The 23,623-nt window shown below is 43.3% G+C and overlaps 1 protein-coding gene across 1 annotated transcript in view; it reads right to left on the reverse strand.

Moving 5' to 3' along the window:
• The window catches only part of FASN (fatty acid synthase), a 58,056-nt gene continuing 34,433 nt past the window's right edge, over window positions 1-23,623 (reverse strand). The window contains exons 21-43 of the mRNA XM_082211003.1: window positions 22,855-23,058; window positions 21,987-22,297; window positions 21,483-21,872; window positions 20,467-20,631; window positions 20,152-20,270; window positions 19,884-20,038; window positions 18,517-18,720; window positions 17,218-17,368; window positions 16,635-16,813; window positions 16,137-16,256; window positions 15,878-16,000; window positions 15,261-15,484; window positions 13,512-13,710; window positions 12,968-13,119; window positions 11,971-12,062; window positions 11,694-11,845; window positions 11,259-11,501; window positions 5,334-5,522; window positions 4,217-4,438; window positions 3,084-3,304; window positions 2,616-2,714; window positions 2,248-2,499; window positions 1-1,694 (exon numbers count right to left, since the gene is read on the reverse strand). Coding sequence (XP_082067129.1) covers window positions 1,557-1,694; window positions 2,248-2,499; window positions 2,616-2,714; window positions 3,084-3,304; window positions 4,217-4,438; window positions 5,334-5,522; window positions 11,259-11,501; window positions 11,694-11,845; window positions 11,971-12,062; window positions 12,968-13,119; window positions 13,512-13,710; window positions 15,261-15,484; window positions 15,878-16,000; window positions 16,137-16,256; window positions 16,635-16,813; window positions 17,218-17,368; window positions 18,517-18,720; window positions 19,884-20,038; window positions 20,152-20,270; window positions 20,467-20,631; window positions 21,483-21,872; window positions 21,987-22,297; window positions 22,855-23,058 — 4,304 coding nt within the window. The 3' untranslated portion in view covers window positions 1-1,556. The remainder of the gene's footprint in view (window positions 1,695-2,247; window positions 2,500-2,615; window positions 2,715-3,083; window positions 3,305-4,216; window positions 4,439-5,333; window positions 5,523-11,258; window positions 11,502-11,693; window positions 11,846-11,970; window positions 12,063-12,967; window positions 13,120-13,511; window positions 13,711-15,260; window positions 15,485-15,877; window positions 16,001-16,136; window positions 16,257-16,634; window positions 16,814-17,217; window positions 17,369-18,516; window positions 18,721-19,883; window positions 20,039-20,151; window positions 20,271-20,466; window positions 20,632-21,482; window positions 21,873-21,986; window positions 22,298-22,854; window positions 23,059-23,623) is intronic.

Below are 23,623 nucleotides of genomic sequence, written 5' to 3' on the forward strand. Positions count from 1 at the left end.
CAGAGTTTAAGTCACCTTTAATTCCAGGAGAGCCACAAAAGAAAGGGGGCTCCAGAGCTTTTTCACCAAAGGAATGTAAAAATGAAAATGAAAACACACACACACACAAAACAGAACAGGTCTGATCTGAAAACGTATTCATTTTACATTTCAGATTTCCAAGGAATTTTTCCTTAAAATTAAAAACTAAAACCAGCCACTAAGCTGCCTGTCCACAGAGGATCACCTAGCCAACCAGCTCCCAGCAGGTATGGAACTTGTGTGCAATCTCTATGCCCCAGCACTAATTAAAATAACCCAGCAGAGAACCTGGATTCTAAAGCAGTTTGGGGAGGCACAACAATCCTGCTGGATACTGACTGCTCCATGTGTCTCCTCTGTATCATTGTTGCAGCAAAGATGTTCCGATTCTTCTACAAGCATATCCAACATAGATGAGGCAAGAAAAGGCTTACTGCTTCCAGTTTTTGTTTTTCCAAAGGGGTTTTAGGCAAATATTCATAACTACTACAGACTTCTTTTTTTGGATGGATGAGACGGGGAGATGGTTCAGCTGTGGGAGGGTTAAATCAGGTTCTTGTCAACAAGAACTCATATGAAGTCTGAGCAACCCTTGAAGCAGCAAATGGGGCGGGGGGAATTAAGAAGCTAGATTGAAAGTATTTGGGGGAAATTACCACACTGGGTGCAGAAAGTTGTATACATCTGATCCATGCATTTTCCAGATGAATGCAGGAATTATCTTAAAGTTGCCCCCAACCTCTGCTAAGGAAAAGACGCTATACATGCTCCAAGCTTGGATTCCCTTCCATCAGAGACTGAATATGGGACCAGCAACATAGCAGAAGCAGCTTCAGCTCTCTGTGGAGAAAGGTGGTGCTTATCATAGGAATCTATCTTCCATTCCAAATGACCACATTGTTCTAAAGATGAATTTTGGTTTTAATTTTGTAAAAACGAGGCAACCAAACAGCCGCAGGGGGAAGAAATACTCCACAATCAAATATTTTGTCCTTATCATTTAGCCAATCACAAATTAAAACAGTGAGCCTCTAATAAAGTAACAATAAAATAAATACCTAGAATATTTCAGATTAGAAATAATAGTTACAAAAAAGCCTCAATGGAATTAACTTACTGATACTGCTACAGAACTGATTCCTTCACAGACAAATGCGCCTCCAAAATCAGTTGCAGCTTCCCTCCTTACTCCCTAGGCTTGGTCAGTTTCACTCATCCTTTGGAATACTTCTAGACAACAATACAATACAATACAATACAAAGCACAAAATACACACACACAGTCTGCTAATTCTTTTTTTGTGTGTGTACTGCAAATGGTGTAAAATGTTGCCCTCGATACAGGTCCTTGCAACAGTGCAAAAATAATGTCACTGCACTGGAGAGAGAGGGGAGGGGGGACTCTGGCCATTTGGACATCCTAGACTTGGCTGCGGAGCAGATGACATGATGGATTACAGGAAGAGTTCCTTGGGGTTGTCCTAAGGGTTAGCTTTGAATTCTCTCTAGCAATGACAGTAAAGTTTCTCAAGTATCTAGCCTTCTCGAACACTGTCCCGAGGTTCTGCCAACGAGCTATGGATGATCCCAGTAATTGACTCGACACCATCTCCTTCCAGGATCGTGCGATGGTCCCCTTCAACAATGTGGACAAACACTTTCCCGTCACAGACCTGCACAGGGCACAAAGATATAAAAGAGAACATCACACACACACACTTTTTTACTTTCATACACCTTCTGCCTTTCCATTCAGGAGAATGAGAAGGAACTCCTAATGACCCTTTTCTTCTTTTCACTACTTTCCACATTTTCTTCATCTTCTTTAAATCAATCACAGCCAAAGACATGTCAAGCAAGGCCTAAGACCTTTTTCTTTTAGGTTAATCATTCCATAACCTCGCAAACTAAATATTCAGCTGCTGCTGCTGCTTCATAGGCCAGAAAAATACTTGCAGAAAGTAAAGATAAGGAGTTGCATCAAGCATTTGAGCTCTACATCATGTGCTGTTAAGCTTCGACTTTTGGAGCACTTCAGTTTTCAGTGAGGGGCAAAGATGTTTAGAAGATGGCTACAAACCATCAAGCAAGCTAGTTTTGTTGATTTCAATGGGACTTAAAAGCACACATAACTAGATGATGGACTGCAACCTATGTTACTTTAAGGGCTGTGGTGGGTGAAAATCCACAAAAAACCTTCCAGTTTCTTCTGTTAATGTTACTAACCTCTGAGAGCTTGTAGTCTCCTCCAAGACCTTCTCCGTACTCATTGTGGGTCTTTGCTTTCAGTAGCATCACATTGCCATGATACTTGCTCTGAGGCACATACTTGTCTCCTGCCTTCAGTTTCTTGTAAAAGGAAGCAGCAGCAAAGGCAAGGGCCTCGTGGCTGAGGTCTCTGTGATTTTGAGTTATCAGATCAACAGACGCGTTTATACGAGCTTCCAGATCTGGTAGGGGTAGAAGAATCTCCAGCAACTGCAAAGGGTACAAACAGGAAAGCTTTACCACAAGGTGCAGTTTCTAGAGTGGAACTGTTGTGAGCAAAATGTGCTCCCCCAACCCCAGCTGTGAACGGTGCCAAAGAGCATTACCTTATTGTATTCCATGCCAGTGAACTGCTGAACAAAGGCACACAATGCTTCGGTTTCTGCTTCAGCCTCGTTTCCTGGAGTTAGCTTGGCTCTGTAGCTCTGGCGGGAGAGAACGGAGCACCAGAAAATTCATGTTAATCTTAGACAAAGAACTGAATTTTAGCAAAGGCACAAGCCCAAACCCCTTTGTGCCAGGCTCGGAGGAGGAGGGTTGGATCTTCCCAGCCCTGCCTGCTTCCACCAGCCTCTGCTTGCTGAGCGACACCAGTGTGGAGCTCCCTCTTTCTCCCACTAATATCCAGTGGGATCTCAGTTTGGTCTCCAGCTTGCCTTGCAGAAATTGATTCAGCAGGAAATGGGAGGCAATTCACATATGTGCACATGCAATAAAATACATGGTTGTGTGCTATTCCTACATGGAAGTGTAATCTTTTCCAAGTGGCTCTTGTAGCTGGATTGGTCTCTTACCTGAGTATGTGCTGCTACATAGGAGTGAGAACCATCAAGCAGGAACAGGCTGTTGGGTAAATGGGAGGGATTCTGCTGAGCTTCCAGCTGACGACACATTTCAAAAGCAACACAGGCACCAAAGGAATATCCAGAAATCCGATAGGGGCCTTCCGGCTGCACTTTTTTAATGCAGTCAATGTAATAGGATGCCAGGCTCTGTATACTGTCCACAGGAGCAGCTAGTAGTGAGAAGAGGTAAAATGAGGAGAAGAATCAGGCTATGGATGATCACGGTCACAATCTTTAGAACGTTGCTGTAAAGAGCCAAAATTCCAGACTGTGGAACTGAAATAAATTAGACAAGTTTCTACCGTTTCAAAATTGTTACTTTTTTAGAATATGGATAATTTTTGTCATGAACAGCAGAGATGTTTAGTCTGGACTGAACCTCTGAGCCTCTGGCAGCAAATGCTTACTTTTTGTAACATTTTTTCTATTACGAGCCTTATAATATATATACTTGTGCTTGTATTTGCATGCATTTTTTTCAAGTGAAAGTTAACCTCAAGGTTTAGGGGGAAAACCTACTCTATATAGTTGCAGAAATCTTAATTCTGTAATTTACTACATGCTAAATGCAATGAAAACATCTGGATTCTGCCTACATGATTGAGGAACAGACTCATAATCAACCATCATGGCTAATTTCAGCCTCCACTCTTTCTGGAACCCTTTCTATGTTTTAAAGCAGACTTCGTCAACCTGGCACCTTCCAGATATTTTGGACTACAAATCCCATCATCCCTAACCATTTGTCCTGCTGGCTGGCTCTAATGGGAGTTGTGGTTAAAACCATATGGAGGACACCAAGCTGGGGAAGGACCGCTTTAAAATATACCATTTTGACTTGGTGCTCCCCTCCCCAAATTAAAGGAATAAGTGTTTTGTCCCAAAGGAGTCCTTATTCCAGTGGTAAATTATCACCATATACCTCTCTTATGGCATGGAGACTTCCCCATGTAGACACACACATGGACAAAATATGCTTGTATTCAGCAAATTGGAATGTTTGTGAAAGATGTAAATTGATCCCAGGTACATTGACAAGGATGACCTCTGGATTAGACAATCAATAAGCATCACAGAACTACCTTTTGTGCACTGAAGTCCATAGGCTTGTATACGTAGTTTAGAGGCAAGGTTGTTGAAAACTGAGAGAGATCCCTCAATAGGGTGAATGAAGAAGAGAGGCGGCTCTGTGCTTTTCACCTCATTCAGTTGCAAGACAGTTGGTCCATCTGGATTAACCAGCAGGTTGTTAAAGTCCAATCTGGGTTGCTCTGCTTGACTGCCTTTTGTCTCATGGGATGATGCTTAAAAAAAAAAAGCAAGTTACAGAAACAGATTATGAACCAGTTAATGCCACATTCAGTCTCATAAGATAATATAAGAGCAGATTGAAAGTTGGTTTTGGGACTAGTATCACTTGGCATACCCAGAATATCATTGGGCAGGTGTGGGTAAACCCCCCATTACCAGGACTGCTTATATCTGATTTCAAATGCAGAATCAATTGTGCAATGAGCTTTTATTTTTTGGAATTAAACCAAAAAAAAGTTATCCTCAGAGAAAACAATACACAATAGTTCTAGACTATATGTTGACTACATAGAAAATGAAAAAAGTACTCATTCTCTGTTGCTTCTGCAATAAAATAAAGAAGAAGAGAAGAAGAGTTTGGATTTGATATCCCACTTTATCACTACCTGAAGGAGTCTCAAAGTGGCGAACATTCTCCTTTCCCTTCCTCCCCCACAACAAACACTCTGTGAGGTGAGTGGGGCTGAGAGACTTCAGAGAAGTGTGACTGGCCTAAGGTCACCCAGCAGCTGCATGTGCAGGAGCGGGGAAGCGAACCCGGTTCCCCAGATTACGAGACTACCGCTCTTAACCGCTACACCACACTGGTGTTATTGCATCTATCTTCCCTGCTCCCAGGTAGCTAATAGCAGTTTTTGGGTGGGTATTGATTGGGCAAACAGCATAAGAGGAAATGGTGAAAGACTCCTTAGGCCCAATTCAAGTGGCAGTCCCATTTAGCTGCTTTGGGAGCTCTGAATCGTGGCTCACCCATGTCATGTCAAGGCTGGCCCTGGAAACTAGAAAACCCTTTCTCTGGGTAGGTAGGGAGCTCCTACCTACATCACCCCTTCCTTAAGTGTCACAAACCCAAAGTAGGACAGATTATAACCCACCAGACATACTTACTGTCTGTGGTCCCTGGTTTTGAAGAAAATTCTCGTAGTTTGTTAATGGTAAGCAACCTGACATCTCTCATTGACATGACAATGTCATAGTCCCTCTCCAGGGTTTGCCGAACTTCTACACCCATCAAAGAATCCAGGCCCAGATCAGCCAGGGAGGTGTCAGCATTTAGGCTGCTTACGTCACGGACACCTATGAGAAAGAAATACAAGTATTTATTTTTTTTACTGCTGCTCAAGCCCCTCCAAACTGTCAATAATTTCTTCACAGATCTCTTTTCCTCGCTGACACAACATTGCTATGTATTTATTTAAATGGGTTTTTAGCATAGCTGTCAACGTTTCCCTTTTTTTAAAAAAGGGAAATTCCCTTATTCTGAATAGGATTCCTTGCAAGAAAAGGAAAAAGTTGACAGCTATGGTTTTTAGCCCACTCTAGCGTAAAAACCCTCACCACTCTAGCATAAAACCCCTCACCAAGATGATTGCTACACTTTAAAATACATAAGTAAATAAGCGAGCAGTAAAAAAGAAAAGAAAAACCAAATTTTCAGTACATTAATCATTAAAATAGTAAACAAGATAGTAGTAGCAGATAAAACAGTAACCTAAAATTAACAAAATGCTGACTGGAATAAATAAGTCTTTAAGATCCTATAACAGGTCAGCAAAGAGAGGGCCATGTATTTTTCCATTCAGATACCGTACTGTGTTCTCATGGCATTCAGTTTTATATGATTTTCCTCCCTTTCATTAACCACATTTGATGCACTATTTCAAACTGTATAATAATTAGATCAACACCTTCAGCTAAGTTCCCAAACTCTTCCTCAATGTTTTATCTGATATATTTGTTTAAACTTTAAAGCAATGGTAGCTTTACAAACTGGTAGATGCTCTTTGCCCCAAGGAGGCTGAAATATAAATGACGGGGAACATGGACGAATGTTACGGGAGCTAAATGAATAAATGTCTGCTGAATTCATCCTGAAGTATTCACAGGGCACTCTTGCCTTGTGTATGAGTCGAGTTCCTGTGGCTAAGTATGTGACTGCATGGGCATAGACCAGGCATGGCCAAACTTGGCCCTCCAGATGTTTTGGGACTACAACTCCCATGATCCCTAGCTAACATGACCAATGGTCAGGGATGATGGGAATTGTAGTTCCAAAACATTTCGAGGGCCAGGTTTGGCCATGCCTGGCATAGACAGAGGAGCAGGATGTCACCAAAGGAGGAAGGGACAGATGCTGGTTTTTAAATGCTTGCCTTTTAAAACTGGTGGCAAAAGGTAGCCAACATTTCTACTCAGAGTCACTGAAAATAGTGGACCTAAGTCACATCCATTAATTTTAATGGTACTACACTGAGTATGCCTGATGTTGGATACACAAGTTATTTAAGCAGCAGTATAAAACTAGAAAACTATAAGGAGTATACAGTGGCGTAGCGTGGGGGGTGCAGGGGGGGCCGGCCGCACCGGGCGCAACATCTGGGGGTTAGGGTTAGGGGGCGCAAATCCACAGGTTAGGGGGCGCAAATCCACGGGTTAGGGGGCGCAAATTACTTGCCTTGCCCCGGGTGCTGACAACCCACGCTACGCCACTGGGAGTATATTTTGCATTCACTACAGGGAATAAATGGTTGTATTGCAGATATGGAAGAAGAATATTTTGGGAAATTAAAGTAGGATGTAATGAGGCCTTTACTACGTTATCTAAGAAGAAAATAAGCAGATCCAGAAGGTTCTGAGTCATTTAAATGTTGGGAAATGATTTGTGCAATGCAAGAGAAAGCAAGAGCTCAAATATATGTCCACATTACTGGTGTGTTAGGAAGGAATGATAATGATGGTGTTGAAAGAGGGAAAGTGAGCAAACTAGCAATTTTAGAATGAGATCATCAAATGATGATAAGAATAAACAAATGATCATCAGAACATTCGACCTGTGTTTTTCTAAATTAGAAACAATCAACATACATTAAAGGCTATATTCAATACGCCTGTGGTAAAAAGAATAATTCACACTACATAATTTGTTATATACAAATTATTTAGAATACAGTGGTGCCCCGCAAGACGAATGCCTCACAAGACGGAAAACTCGCTAGACGAAAGAGTTTTCCGTTTTGGAGGTGCTTCGCAAAACGAATCTCCTATGGGCTTGCTTCGGAAGACGAAAATGTCTTGCGAGTTCCTGCGGGTTTCCCCCCCTTTTTCTAAGCAGATAAGCCGCTAAAAGCCGCTAATAGCGCTAATCCGTCAATGGGCTTGCTTCGCAAGACAAAAAAACCACTAGACGAAGAGAATCACAGAACGGATTCTTTTCGTCTTGCGAGGCACCACTGTATAATATGAAAAAGTGAACAATAACATTAGGTCAAAGCAGAGGGAGAGAATCTGTATTTGTTGTATAACACTCCCACACTATATAGCCAGTATTTATGTAAGTGAAATATACAAATGGCTGAGCATTATCTTGAAATCTTATGTTCCAGTGGTTTAGAAATCAGTGTTTGAAGTCTGCTGGCCACTTTGGTGAGCAGAATATTCTTTAATTGCAAAGTTTAAACCACCCTCTCTTGGCATGACTACAAGGCTGGAAGTTCTACTTTTGTTTTAGATTAACTATAGTTAGCAATAGATCTGAACTTGAAACTGCAGTTAATATTAACTACGGTTTGTTGAAAATCAGCCACTTTCATATATAACATTTTGAAGCTGGCTGATTTCATCTCCCAACATTTAAATGACTCAGCACCTTTTCATGAAAGCACGGTTAAGGTTAATGGCGGTTTGTCTGAATTTCGTTTAGCATTACGTGCAAACGCAGCCAGTGTTGGAAGAGGGTAGGAAGAAGTGGGCAGTATTCTGAATAGTTAGTCAGCTGGAACCAAAAAGATATAAGACTTTGGACAAGAGAAGCGGGGGGAGGAGGCAGCGGTGGAGGAAACCTCACGGGCACCTGGGGTGGTGCGCCCAGGGGTGGGGCAAACGGCGGGGCAAGTGGCGCCCATAGGGACGGCCTGTCCGCTGCTGAGGCCTTGCGACGCACCCTGTCCCTATCAGTGCAGCGGCGATCCACCCAGGGGGGATTTTGACACCCCCCCCCCAGTGATGACACCCCCCACTTTCTCTGCCACTGGGTGGAGGTCTTTATTTCAAAGAGAGGATTGGAGCATAGTGGAAGAGAAAGTGGGGGGAAACAGGAGGGTTGTAAATGCTTCCCCATAATAACCCACTGTCTTGTGTAAGGTTGTTAAAAAATCGGATTTGCAGAACAAAAATCCCTATTTAAGGATTTATCAGATACAAAAGTAAAAGTATTATCAAAAATGTACAAACTGCTGCTAAAGTGGTAAACAAAAGAGGAATTTGTGAAATCAAGTATGATTTAGTGGGCCCAGGATGTGGGTCATAATATTAATTATGAACTATGGGAGAATTTATGGACGGTAAATATGAATTTTACGGCATGTTAAGCATTAAAAGAAAATATGACGAAAATGACCCACAGAAGGTACTTAAGACTTGCCAAACTAGCAAAAATGTTTAAAAAGGAAAAAAGGTAGTTCTGATAAGGTGCAATAATGTCCTTTATATAAGGGGTGTGGAAGAAGGAGAAATGAGAGAACAACTATTTTGGGGGGAAAGTTGTTGCTATTTTTTAACTGTGCTAAGATATTTAGTTGTCCGGTTTTATTTGTTTGCTTTTTAAAGGTTTTGTCAAGTAACATTTTTTATGGCCAAAAAACAAACATTGTCACTGAAGAAAAATTACCACTATGGAAGAAAAATAAACATTCTATTTCTAACAGTTCTTAATGGACAATTAAAGAAATAAAGAAAAAGGGAAAAAGGAAAATGTTGGAAATGTAGAGGGACCTTTTCTCCACATGTGGTGGTCCTGTAAAGTGATCTGGGAATTCTGGGAAGTAATTTACAATGAATTAAAAAAGAAAATTCCCCAAAAAGCCTCTTGGGAATGGTAACAACAGAAGTCCTCACGCTCCCCAAAAAAGAGAATTTATTATTATATGCCACCACTGTGGCTAGAATCTTATTGGCACAAAGGTGGAGCTCGAGTAGGGTGCCCACTAAGGAAGAGTGGCAGTTTAACATGCTTGAATATGCTGAATTTGCAGGTGATATGATTGCTCTTACAAATGTGACCAGCAACAGAATACTGCTGGGTGGAGCAGGCGCTTTGTTCCAGCCCACCTCCCTGTTTTCCACAATTCCTCTCCTACAATCAGTCGGTATCCCTTGGCCACTTTGTCCTCATTAGGTGACAAGTTAGAAGCCCTCCTCCCCTGCAAATATTTTTTGTACTTCTGCAAACCTTGGGGTTCCCCAAGCCTGTTGAGGCCACCCGCTTGCACATGGATGAGGTCACATAAACAGTGGCATTGACAGCCTTAACACTGAAAATTGAACTGGAAACTATTCCTTTTTTTTCACATGTAAAGGTAAAGGTAAAGGGACCCCTGACCATTAGGTCCTGTCATGGCCAACTCTGGAGTTGCGGCGCTCATCTCGCTTTATTGGCTGAGGGAGCCAGCGTGCAGCTTCTGGGTCATGTGGCCAGCATGACTAAGCCGCTTCTGGCGAACCAGAGCAGCGCACGGAAACACCATTTACCTTCCCGCTGGAGTGGTACCTATTTATCTACTTGCACTTTGACGTGCTTTTGAACTGCTAGGTTGGTAGGAGCAGGGACCGAGCAATGGGAGCTCACCCCGTTGCGGGGATTTGAACCGCCGACCTTCTGATCGGCAAGTCCTAGGCTCTGTGGTTTAACCCACAGCGCCACTCGCGTCCCTTTTTTCACATTTAAGTTCCTGCTAAGCATTTCCATATTCTGGTCCCCACTCTATAATTGTCTCACTTGTGCTCTCCCAAGTCTGTGCCTTGTCCCACTTTGTTCTCTGTTATGTTCTCTCTCTCTTCCAAGTTTCAAAAATGAGGGAGGTGACAGGTCCACACCTTTAAAACCCACTCCTGTGCAAATCTCTGGCCATTTTTCCTCCCACACCTAATCTTCCTTGCATCCACTTGCAACACACTGTTTTCCCCCTACGAAAGACTAGGCATGGCACAACTTTTCAAGAGCAACCCAGTTCTGTGAAATCATCCCCAGGGAACAATAGGGCTGATTGTCTTCTAGTATGAAAAAGCATAGCAGGCAATAATCAGGCCAGGAGAGATGATGCAGTGCAAGTAGCACAATACAATCCTGAAGTAACAGCAATGGATTGTGTGAGAAACAGTGGATATAAATAAACCACAGGAGTTGTAAAGAGGGCAACTTTTAATCTGCATGTTAATCAGATTTCAAAATGGTTCGTACTCTTGCAACTATTTCAGCAGCTCTGAGGGGAAGAAAAGGCCTTAACTGATGCTTCTGCTGTTTTGGTGTGCCCCCCCTCTCCCTCTCTCTCTCACACACACAATTCCTGCATATCTACACAAAGGGTGTATGGGGCCACCATTATAAAACTGTGGCCGTGAACCTAGAGTTGCCATATTCCAGAAAGTGGAAATTCGGACACAAAAGCCGTTCAGCTTTTTTGGCAAAGTTGTTGAATTTATCCCCAAAAAATTGATAGTTCCTACATGGGTTGCCACACATCCGTGTTTTCTTGGACATTTTCGTGATTTCCTGTAATTTCCGATAGACAAATCCAGGGTATGTCAGGGAAAACACGGACATATGGCAGCCCTACCATGAACTATAATAAAATACTGTAAAAATCCTGACAGCTACACAGTGTAGCAAATTTCCTGGGCAGATTCATTACAAGCACCATAGCTAGCTCATGCTGTTAATTCATTTCACACCAGGATAGCTGTTTTATGCTAACCACTGGAGATTTTCAATGAAGACAACATCACAGAATTGCCGCCCATATCCAGAGTGATATTTACCGAGAATGTGAGCAACAGCATCCACGAGGTCTTTCTGGCTGGCCCCGTCACTTTTTGCCAACACTTTTTCTGCCAGGACGAAACTGGACATGACAGGCTGAGGCTGGTTGAGGAAGTGATCCAGAACTTCCAAGCATGAGCTGAGCCTCTGTGGCAGAGTCCCTCCAACCACAGTATCATTGGTGCCCATTGTCTCCAAGACGACCCCCACGTCACCAATAGCGCCCCACTGTACTGCCAGGGCTGGAAAAGAAGACAGAACGCATGGTGGTGTTTATAGAGCATATGACAAAACAAAATAGAGCAAGCAGACAGAAACAGACTTGGTGGTGCACAAAAGGCATCAGGTGGCATATGCCTAGTTCTGTGAAAATCGTTTTTTGCCTTTTACTTTCAAAAAGAAATTCCTCGGGGCTGGAGGGACTGTGCTGTTACCTGGAAGCCCATCATGCCGTCTCTGTTCACAGATGCGCTCCATGGTGGAGTTGGCAAAACCATAATTGCTCTGCCCGGCATTTCCTCTTCCACAGCTTACCGAAGAGAAAACGACAAAATGGTCCAGCTCTGGGCACTTGTGACGGGTTACTCTAGGGGGGGAAACATCACAGGGAAGATGATTTGTTACTCATTTTCATGAAGACTCCTCTCTCCCTCATCTTAAGTATCATCAAGTAGAACAGTTATTCATATTCAGTCTTCACATGATACTTACTGGTCCAGGTTAAGTGTCCCTGAATATTTGGGTTTGTTGACTTCCTGGAAAAGTTCTGGTGTCTGATTTTCCAGCATAGCATCTTTCAAGACCTATAGGAAACCAGGAATTAGTGTTTGTCACATTTGTCCCCCACTCAGTCAAGTCAAGATACAAATCACACTTTCCTTTTCAAAACAAATATGGAAACAGAATAGCAAATTCTGGACAAAGGGCCAACCTGGATGTACTGTTGTAAATTTAAATTGCATGTCTAAAAACGCAAATGGTAGCCGTTGCAGAAGGAGGGGAATGATAATCGGTAGTTCTGAAGCTAGGGATGGTATGGTTAAACTCTCACACAACATTTGCCCTCCAGTGTGTGCTCTTTATATTTTTTTTAAAAAAATACAAGCATACATTTAAAGTCAAGTCTAGTTTGGTCCTAAGAAATCTAGCTAAGATATTTTTGAAATATAAATTAGTGATTCTTCCTGATGAGGGTCAGATAAGTTCTCATGCATTGCTTCTTTTACACATGTACAACATTAACAACTAATAGAACATGCCCCCCCTCGAATTTACTAGGAAACCTCACCCCTGCCCATCAAGTTTTTCTGCTGACTACAAAATGAAGGGTAAGATTCCATTTGGTGGCTGCTGCTTCTCCTATATCATAAGCATAACCCTAGCACCTCAGTATGACTTTCCTCTTTTGACTAAATGACAACAAACGTGGAGCAATAGAGCGATAGTTTTCTGTCTTCATGACCAGCCTTCCCCAACCTGGTGTTTTAGACTATAACAGCCCTAACCACAGGCTATGCTGGCTGGGCTTAATGGGAGCTGGAGTACAATGATATCTTTAGACCACCAGGAAGGTTGTTCTAGAGTCTAGATCTTTCCGGAACACACTGCAGAAGAAAGCTAATCAGAATTGTTGCCTGTTAACGTGGCCCAGCCAAAGCAAACAGCAGATAAGAAGCTATCACAGCCATGTTGATCTTGAGCCACTCACCATAGCCAAGTTGAAGATGCCCCCAACTGGTCCAAGCTGAGAAGCTTCTTGTATTAAGTGTTGTGCCCCTTCAAGAGTCCCGACATCACTGGTTGACACGAGAACTTGGACCCCCAACTGTTTCCATTCTTGGACACGCTTAGCCTGATAACCTGCAAATCGTGAAAATCTAGAAATGAGAATCACAGGGCACTGGATATACTTCTCATTGCAATTATTCTTCTCAGAAGTCTCGCATTGCTTCACTTTCTGGTCAGTATTTTCCCCTTCTTTCTTAATAATGGGACTAATCGTTGTCTTTTGTTTAAAGATGATCAAGTGCCTTTGCTCCTATATATATTGTGAATTTCTTATGCTAAACCTAGATGCTTCACAACTCCATTTCAGGTTCTCTCCCCAACCTCGCCCCACATAATTTCCCCACCTTTTTAATAAAAAAAAGCCTGCAACCATTGTTCTTCAACATCATGAACTGACCCAATTTCTTGACTACTGCTCGCAAACTCAAATCTTTCTTTTCAAATGCTTTTCATTATCAACTCACCAGTTCGGATGCCGGAACGAGATGTTAGCACAAGCTTCTTTGCTCCTCTTTCAATCAGCCACTGAGCCAACTCCAGCCCAAATCCCCCAAGGCCTCCTGTGATAATGTACGTCTTATTTGGTGGGCAAGAAGTCCTGGATATGGCAGAGAGCTGGGTTTGCTTAGCTTCCTTTGTGGAAGATTTCTCTTCTTCGTGGACCTGCAAATGATAGCGCAGACAGTTCATGAAAAACAATAATCTACAGAAAAACTGAAGCATGCTCTTTGTTTTTATAGCCTTGGTTTATGCTCTGCTGGCAAAGGGTATCCCATGCAAAAAGCAAATGATAAATAAAGTGGAAGCAGGTGCTAAATGCTTTAGCTCATGGGTAGGCAAACTAAGGCCTGGGGGCCGGATCCGGCCCAATCGCCTTCTAAATCTGGCCCATGGATGGTCCAGGAATCAGCGTGTTTTTATATGAGTAGAATGTGTCCTTTTATTTAAAATGCATGTCTGGGTTATTTGTGGCGCATAGGAATTCGTTCACATTTTTTTCAAAATATAGTCCGGCCCCCCACAAGGTCTGAGGGACAGTGGACTGGCCCCCTGCTGAAAAAGTTTGCTGACCCCTGGGTTTAGCTAGTCATGCAATCCCCTTTGGGCCAAGCAGAAGGTGGGAAAAGGCAAGGGCTGAATAGCTCTGTCTAGTGAAAAGCAGGGACATCCTCAGATTTCTGTCCCCTCCCCACATCTTGTTAAGTTTCAGCAGTGTTGTTTTTTTTAACTGAGAGGACGCAGGGGTATGCATACCCCTAAACATTTTGTGAATCTATGTTTAGCCTCATTGAGGGCCAGTATTTCAATATGAGTAGGAAAATGGGAATAACCCTAAACATTTTCTTTAGAAAAAAAAGCACTGTGTTTCAGTGAGAACAACAAACAATCCCTCTTCAAAGTGTTGGGGTTAGAACTGCTCACACATTCCCCACAGTGGGTCCTATACTGATTCCCATATATCGTCAGTAAAGGCGCCAACAGATGCAGCTCCAGCTAAATCAGAATAAACTTAATCCACACTTTTGAGGTGCCCTGGTAGTAAGGATCAACCAGCTCACTAGTTAATGGCCTTCCACTGGCAGGAAAAAGATTCTTCATTTAAACAGGCCTTTGGCCTTCTGAGCCAATTTGTTTTCAACTGCTCTGTGTTTTAATCTGCATTTTAAATTTCATTTACATGTCTTTTTTAAAATCTTATTTCTCTCTGGAGTTTTAACTCAATCTTTTGTTATCTTGTTTGGTTATTGCTGTGGATTTTCAAAAATTATTAGCTGCCTCCAGAAAAAGTGGAAAAGTGGGGTTTAAATGTAGCACATAAAAAATACTAGTTGTTTAAAAACCCGTGAAAAAAAGCCTTCATTAAACACCTTTAGGCGCCAGGCAAAAACATTCCCTCTTTAACCAGGCCTTTGACTGATTAACATACAATGCCCTTTTTAAAATATGCTGGGGAGGAGGGTGTGTGTATTACTGGGTTGTTGTTATGTATTTTGTCTCTTTATATTTTAATTTTATGTTGTAACCACCCTGAGACCTGTGAATATAGGGTGGTATACAAATTTAATAAAAAATAATAATAAATAGTGTTAACGCCACTTCTCAGTGAATTTCCCTCTCTCACTCCTAGGCCTTACTATCACCACTCATAGCTGATCAGCACAGTTTGCACACACTTGGGTCACAAACGCAGTCTTTAGATCTACCAACCATACCTTGATCACAACTTTTCCAATGTGTTTTCCTTGTGCCATGTATCTGAAGGCAGCTTCTACCTCTTCTCTGTTGAAGGCAGTGGTCCGTAGAGGTTTCACCACACCGTCTCTTATGCCCTTCGTCAGCAAGTCGGACACTATTTCCCAGTCTTGGTTTCCCTCCTCAAAAATGGCATCTAAAAGGATCCCATGGAAAGCCACGTTCTTCAAGAAAAGGGCCATTCCTACGGGGAGCAACACAGGTTTACGGGCTTTACACTCTATTATGGTCTTCACAACCAGCAAATTCCCTTTGAATATTAAAAGCAATTCACATACCAGTGGCACAGGCAGAAACAGAAGCCTCTGAAACGAAACTGCTATTTTTGAGAGTAATAACTCCTGAATTACATGAGCAAGGCTTAAGAGAGACCAGTTCCACAGAAACACCACTCACACAGATTCCTTGCAAAATGTATTAGAGACAAGCATCATGTTATTATGATGCTAGCAACAAGATGTTTAGGGAGAAAGCTAGCTCAGGAAGTGGTTTGGGGGCCACTGAAGGGTAGCGTGGTTTTGTTTCTCTGAATGACCATACTCACAAAATAAAAATAAAAATCTGAGTGAAATCTTACCAAGCGGTGTGTTGTTGGACAGGTCATATTTGCCTATTTCCAAGAAGCGTCCATGTTGAGCAAGGCAACGCAGACTGGCCTGAAGCTTCTCTTCTGATAAGGAGTTCAATACCAAGTCGACACCTGCAAATAGGAACAATATAACATTCCAGCACTGCACAGGATTCATGCTGCCCTGTCTTCCTACTAAGCAATCCACATTTATGGACACACACACAACTTCTAATTAAATCTTAAGCCCTGGAAAAGGCTTTATTACCTCTACCATTGGTAGTTTTCAGGACATGTTGCTCGAATGAGGTATTTCTAGAGCTGGCAAAGCTATTCGCATCAAGTTGTGGGAATCTTTTTTGGAGATATTCACGTTTCTCTTTAGAGCCTGAAATCAGACAATAAGCATTTTGTTTTAGTAAGCTCCAGTCCCTTGCAGGCAACTTTCTTCTGTAGAGGCCAACACTAAAGAGGAATAGAGCTGATTGTTTAATGCTTCCTGAAGAGATTCAAGAATTCACTGCCCCCCACAAAAAAGAATGAAATAACCAGGAAATTTTTTCTTAATCACTCCCTCCATGTTTATCTCTGTGGAATAAAACATAGGCATACTTGTGATGCATACACTCTTAAAATACTGCTTCAAAAAATAAAAAATAAACTACCTCCGAACATGAATGCCTTGTTCCAATTGAGTGTCAGAATGATCAGTAAGGGCACAAAACAAGGACAATAGGGTGACTAGAAAAAGAGTGTCTCTACTTACCCACAGTAGTAAAGACACGGCAGCCCATGCTGAGGGCAATAGCAATGGCTGCTTGGCCCACACCACCTGAGCCAGAATGAATGAGCACAGTCTCGCCCTTCTTCATGCCGCCCCGAACCACCAAGGAATAGTAAGCAGTAGCGTATACCACAGGAACAGAGGCTGCCTCTTCTAGAGTCCTGAAGAAAAGGAAAGAGGCCTTTCTCAGGTATCAACAGATATTTTCTGAGCCAGTTATCATCTCTCGCAACTCTTTTTTACAGAGGGAAGAGGGATGGTGAACACGCAAGATCCTAGGGAATAAATGGGGAAGCTGCACTATATTTTGCATCATCCTTGACCACTGGGTTATGCTGGCTGAGACTAATGGGAGTTGGAGTCCAACAGCATCTCTGTCATAGAGTATTAGCCAATGAATTCAAAACAGTTATACTACTGGAAAAAACCCAACCGCCACAAGATAGTTCTGTTGCCAACAAGGCATTATTTACACCAAATCCCAATTTGCTTTTAAAAGGTCTTCAGATCAGACAGAGTGTATGTAACCTAGCCCCCACAAGAAAGAAAATGTAAAGTAGCCTACCAGTTTTGTGGAACCTCCCACAGAAACCTCTTGTCAGAGTCGACCACTGTAGCCAGTCCTTTAGCTGGTAGCAATCCCATCACTTTTTTCCCTGCAGGGTCAAGTCCTGAGAATTCCATTCCCAACATGCATTGCTGCAATGTCCAGTTTCCTGAAAAAGAATGGAATGATCCCATGAAGCTACTCCAATAAAGTGTAACGCGTGGGAAAAGGTAACGTCTGATGTCTAAAAGTTTGGAACGTGGCAGCAACCAGATGCTTTTAACATCTTTGCCCCTTCCTTCTCCAAATCAGTAACCAATGATGTTACATTTCTTGATTTACTCTCAAAAGCAAGAATAGGTAAAGGGACCCCTGACCATTAGGTCCAGTCATGGTCGATTCTGGGGTTGTGGTGCTCATCTCGCTTTATTGGCCAAGGGAGCCAGCGTACAGCTTCCGGGTCATTTGGCCAGCATGACTAAGCTGCTTCTGGCGAACCAGAGCAGCGCACGGAAACACCGTTTACCTTCCCGCTGGAGCGGTATTTATCTACTTGCATTTTGACATGCTTTCGAACTGCTAGGTTGGCAGGAGCTGGGACCGAGCAACGGGAGTTCACCCCGTCACGAGGATTTGAACCGCCGACCTTCCGATCGGCAAGTCCTAGGCTCTGTGGTTTAACCCACAGTGCCACCCACGTCCCTCAAAAAGCAAGAATAAGAACTTGCTAATATAAATAAGCTCTGCGCATATATATATATATATATATATATATATATATATATATATATATATATTGCTCAAGGAGCTTTCCTTAGGTGTTACATTAAATTAATTATACTAAGTGAGGCAAGAGTTAATCCAGTGCTATGAATGACAAAAACACAATTGAAGTGAGGAAAGGCCATTTGGCTTAGGGCACAGGAGTTCAATGTGCACAGGGAAATCAGTATCAGGAGATGTTTGCCATGTGACTCTGCTTTAAGTCAGGCCATCGGAGCATTTAGCCCTGTACTGAGTATAACTGGGAATGCTCTTTGTCTTAGGCAGAAGATTTTTCCTAACAACCGCTACTTGAGATTCTTTAACTGGGCGAAGAAGCTGGGGGATTGAACCCCAGACTTTCTGCATGCAAATCATGACCGCGGAACTCTGAGCCCTCCCCCGTGTATTTATGCCTGGTTTTAGACATGGTGCCCCTTATTTTTTGATAACACACTTGCATGAAGCCCCCAGAATGGCTTACAGACCGTGTGTCACTCACAATGTCAAAATATCGCGAGGTCTCTCTTGAAAGAAAAATCCCTCCCAGCTCACCTGGAATGGCATCTGGGGAGAGTTTTCCTGTAGCCAACATAATGTCGCGGAAATTGAGAGATGCATAATAGACTTTGCAGAGCTGGACATTGGGATTGGTTGTGTGGAAGTGGCGAAGCGGAGAAGCGATCCAACGGAGCGAGGAAAGATCTCCACGTGTCAATACATTCACAAATGCATATTCAGTCAGCTCTTGAGGTTGAGCTGTGGCAGAACAGGAGACAGAGCAGTCAGCATTCTTCCATTGTTACAAATAAAAGTGTGTTTGCTTGTTAATTTGTAATAATCTTTATATACCACTATATCATGAAAAATATCAAAGCAGCTTACAATATCTACATATAAGACAAACACACAAACATTTAATATCAGAGACGACCCACTAACCATTATGGAAAGGCGTATTTTTAATTGCCGGCACAAGCCTGGTGGTATAGAAAAGTTTTCAGCAGACATTTGAAGGTTGAAAAAGAAGGTCCCCGCTGAATCTCTGCTGGCAGAGCTTTCAACAGAACTGAACCTATGACACTAAAAGCTCTACTTTGTGTTGGTGTCAAATATGCAGGAGACAACTAATTACACTCCTACAGATGATCTCAGTGACTAAGCTGGCATATAAGGATTTACGCAGTCCCCAAGGTACTCCCAGCCTAAATTGTTCAGGGCTTTGTAAATTAATACAAGGACCTTGAACCTGGTTTGGTAGTAGATGGGCAGTCAGTGCAGATGTTTTAACAATAGCGTCTCGTGTCATCGGCCATGTGCTGTAATCACAGTTGGAAAAGAACTCATACCATTTGCTGAACAGATGCCAAATGTTCAAGAGGGCATGTGTTATTTCACAGAGTCAGGATGATCATGTCCCAAAAGAACAATTATTGAGGAAAGAGACTGGGCCAAGGAGTGTCTTCTTACTTTTTGTTTTCCAGACCTTATGGCAGGAGTAGCAAGCATGGTGATCTGCAGACTGGAAGACTGCAGCTCCCATCATTCCTGGCCATCAGCCGCTTTGGCTCAGGCTGATGGAAGTTGCAGTCCAACAACATCTGGAAGGCATCGTGTTGGCTACCTATGGTGTTGGGGAAATAAATACAGTGGTACCTCAAGTTAAGTATTTAATTTGTTCCAGAGGTCTGTACTTAACCTGAAACTGTTCTTAACCAGAAGCACCACTTTAGCTAATGGGGCCTCCTGCTGCTGCCGCGCCGCCGGAGCACAATTTCTGTTCTCATCCTGAAGCAAAATACTTAACCCGAGGTACTATTTCTGGGTTAGCAGAGTCTGTAACCTGAAGTGTATGTAACCTGAAGCGTATGTAATCTGAGGTACCACTGTATTGCTACAAGCTCGCTGACAATAAGAATCACCTTGTTTTAGCTGGAGATGTCTGAAAGAGCCCCACTTCCCATCACGATAAACATTCATCACTAAGTCATTCTGCAGAATCGTTTGCATCTGCTTGGTAGAAGGGGTGGTGGAGGGTTTAGGAGAAGAAGAGTCCAGGTTGGAAACAAAAAGGCACCTAGGAAGTAAAGCACACACTTAATCGAAGTGTAAGTTCACGTACATTTCTATCAGATGTTCATAAGTAGCGACAGAAATTGAATGCTGTCACTGGATGCTGAATTTTGGTACCTGATCCTGTTGCCCCCGGGCTCTTGGCGCAGGCAATTCACCATGCCAACAATTCCTGAAGTACCACAGCTGGTAGCCGTTAGCCACACAGGATGTTCAGAAGGTTCTGCTAGCATTTCCTGCAGGAGAGATCCCAGGCAAGCTGATTAGTTAACACAGAAAAGAAGGATTTCCAGAACGAAAAAAAGCAGCTCTCTCTTTCACTCAAACTGAGAGAGTGCACTTTTTAAAAAACCAATAACTTCATTGAGAAGTAGATGAAAGGCCTCGGAACAAGAATGGAAAGCAGCTATTTCCCATATCGAAAACTATTACCTTCAAAGGTTCCACCCATTTGTAGTGAGTCTCATCCACCGGCAGGAAAACAGGCTCCTTGGCAGGAACTGGCCGACGGCATAAAAAGATGGATGCGCCAAAGGAAGATCTTTTTACAGCTACCAAATTCAGACCAGCCTTGCTAAGTAAGTCCTCCCATTCTACCTGCCAAGACAATAAATTTTAAATGTATAAGATGGGACCAAGCAAATGATTCTTGAACAAACGGTTGTCTCAATTGCTGGCTTCACAAAACAAAGATTTTGGAAATCACCACTCTATGGTTGAGAGGAGTGACCCTGGCATCTCTGAGGGGATAGGTAGGTGGAATTCTTTTGGGCTGAGCAGAGAGACAGTCCTCTGCAATATCAACCGCTGGATTTGGAGTTTGGATTGCAGTCTTAGTTATTGTAAATACATTGTGATTGTCCCTAAGTAGAACAACAAAATAATTTACTGTTTTTCCAAGGCAAGAGTTCTCTACAGTGGTACCTCAGGTTAAGTACTTAATTTGTTCTGCAGGTCCGTTCTTAACCTGAAACTGTGCTTAACCTGAAACACCACTTTAGCTAATGGGGCCTCCTACTGCCGCCGCTACACGATTTCTGTTCTTATCCTGAAACAAAGTTCTTAACCTGAAGCACTATTTCTGGGTTAGCGGAGTGTGTAACCTGAAGCGTATGTAACCTCAAGCGTATGTAACCTGAGGTACCACTGTACTGATTCATTTTCTTTTCTAATCATAAAAATGCCCCCTTCCCCAAAACAAAATACTTGATACCAGTTCACACCATACAATTAGTATGCCTTTTCAAACCCTAAGAATAGGAACCAATAATCTAAACAACAGAGGAGAGTCTAAATCTGCCTAAAACTACGGATTATTTCTGGAGGTTTTTTTTAATGAATAGTTTAAAAGGAAAATGAAAAACGAAACACCACTCCAAATTCATTGCTCTGAGCAAAGCATGATCTACAGCCAATTGAAGAGAAATAACAAGGGCTTATAAATTTACCTGAGTCAAGAGACCAGGTTTCTCCTTCAGCTCGGGAGATGTGAGGAAGCTGACAATTTCTCCCAGAGTTTCTCCCTTCAGAAGAGTGTGCAATAAGACAAAACCACCATCCTTCACTGTGGCCGCCATGTTGGAGAGCACCTCTGCTGGATTCCTGAAAGGGTTCAATGCGCAGTTGCACACGAGGAGATCAGCATTTGCCAGATTTCCAGAAGGAGGGCTTGCAGGGTCCCACTGCTGAGTAGAAACACCAAGTTCTTGCAAACGGCTCTCATTGGATGCCAATATTTCTAGGGCTCTGTCAGTGGCAGTGTAGTCCAGTTGAAGCATGGGTTGAGTGTTCAAGATACTTGTGACGCGCGAGTATAAGTGCCCGTCTCCTGCCAGGGCCTGTAAACAAAAAGAGGAGCCATTAATGAAAAGCACTGTGTGTCATTAACACATGGAGAAAGCACACTCACGGAGAAAAGTGTTGCTTCTCTGCAGAGCTGCACCCCAGCTCACCTCGACTATCTTCATCTTGCGGCTGGAGATGTTCTCCAGGGCCACGTCCACACAGGTCTTCAGCTCAGCAAAATCCAGCAAGCCATTGAGGAGGGGGTCTTCTTGAAGATGCAGCTTCTCTCGAGTCACAACCTGTTCCAGCTCTGAGTAGAGGTTTCCGTTCAGCTCCAGGCGACAGATCTCAGCAAGGATGTGCAGGAGGCCCTGCTGCTCAGGTTCCGTCTGTGCAGACGTCTTTATATTCTCTAGCCCTGGAATAGCCAACTTGACTCCATGCTTTGCTATCTTCTTCTGTAATTTCTGGATCAACTCTGTAGAGAAGGAATAGGAAAACAAAATTATTTATGTTGCTGGTGCTTTTGACTTTGCTAATATTGTTCACAGGATGCATTTGACTTCCACATATGCCTACCCCAGGGGTCTGCAACCTTTAAGACAAAAAGAGCCACTTGGACCCGTTTCCGAAGGGGGAAAAAACTGGGAGCCGCAAAACCACTGCGACATTTAAAACAAATATATCTCCGGAGCCGCGATCTGACAGCGGGCGGGAAGGTGACGTCGGGACGGTGCGTGACTAACGCATGCACCGCCCCCATGCAACATCACAGCCAGTACAGCGCCCGCCACAGTGGGGAGTGTCGGGGCGCACAATGTGCCTCCTCCCCTCGCTAGTATCCGCCCCGGAGCCGCAGCAAAGGTGTAAAAGAGCCACATGCGGCTCCGGAGCCGCGGGTTGCAGACCCCTGGCCTACCCGGACCTAAAGGTCATTTCCTAAGGGGCTTCTCCATACCTCCTTGCCAAATGAGATGGGGTGTCTACTTCATACCGGACGCATCAGAAAGCATAGTGATATAAGAATCTTTTTACCTTTGCAATGGTCAAAGCTGGAGTGAAGCTGGGCATTGGAGGACAAGCAGCCATTCTCCACATACGGCACAAAGCAAAACTTCTCAAGTGTGGGAGGGGTCTGCTCCTGCTGGCGCCGAGGAGCCACACTAGCGTGAAGACCAGAGATCTGGACAGCTCCTGCTGTGATGGTGTCAAAGCAGCGGTCCACAACAGCATCAAAAGCTACAAGACAAGGCAAGAGTCAGCAGAAAGCATTGGAAAAGCAGTGAAAATGCAGTGCAGTCAGATGGAGAAGAATCTTTCAGAATTTTGTCTAAGAGAAAATCCAGCTGCTAACAGCTTTATGACTCCCATAAATCTATCTTACTGCTTTAAGGTAAAGGGACCCCTGACCATTAGGTCCAGTCGTGGCCGACTCTGGGGTTACGGCGCTCATCTCGCTTTATTTGCCGAGGGAGCCAGCATACAGCTTCCTGGTCATGTGGCCAGCATGACTAAGCCGCTTCTGGCGAACCAGAGCAGCGCACGGAAACACCGTTTACCTTCCCGCCAGAGCATTATCTATTTATCTACTTGCACATTGACGTGCTTTCAAACTGCTAGGTGGGCAGGAGCTGGGACCGAGCAACGGGAGCTCACCACGTTGCGGGGATTCGAACCGCCGACCTTCTGATCAGCAAGTCCTAGGCTCTGTGGTTTAACCCACAGCGCCACCCGCGTCCCTTCCATCTTACTGCTTTAAGTCGGCACAAATACTTTTGAATTTTGTTGTCCATAAAGGAGCCCC

Source organism: Podarcis vaucheri, assembly GCF_965113315.1.
Source record: "Podarcis vaucheri genome assembly, chromosome: 2".
NCBI classification, from domain to species: Eukaryota; Metazoa; Chordata; class Lepidosauria; order Squamata; family Lacertidae; genus Podarcis; species Podarcis vaucheri.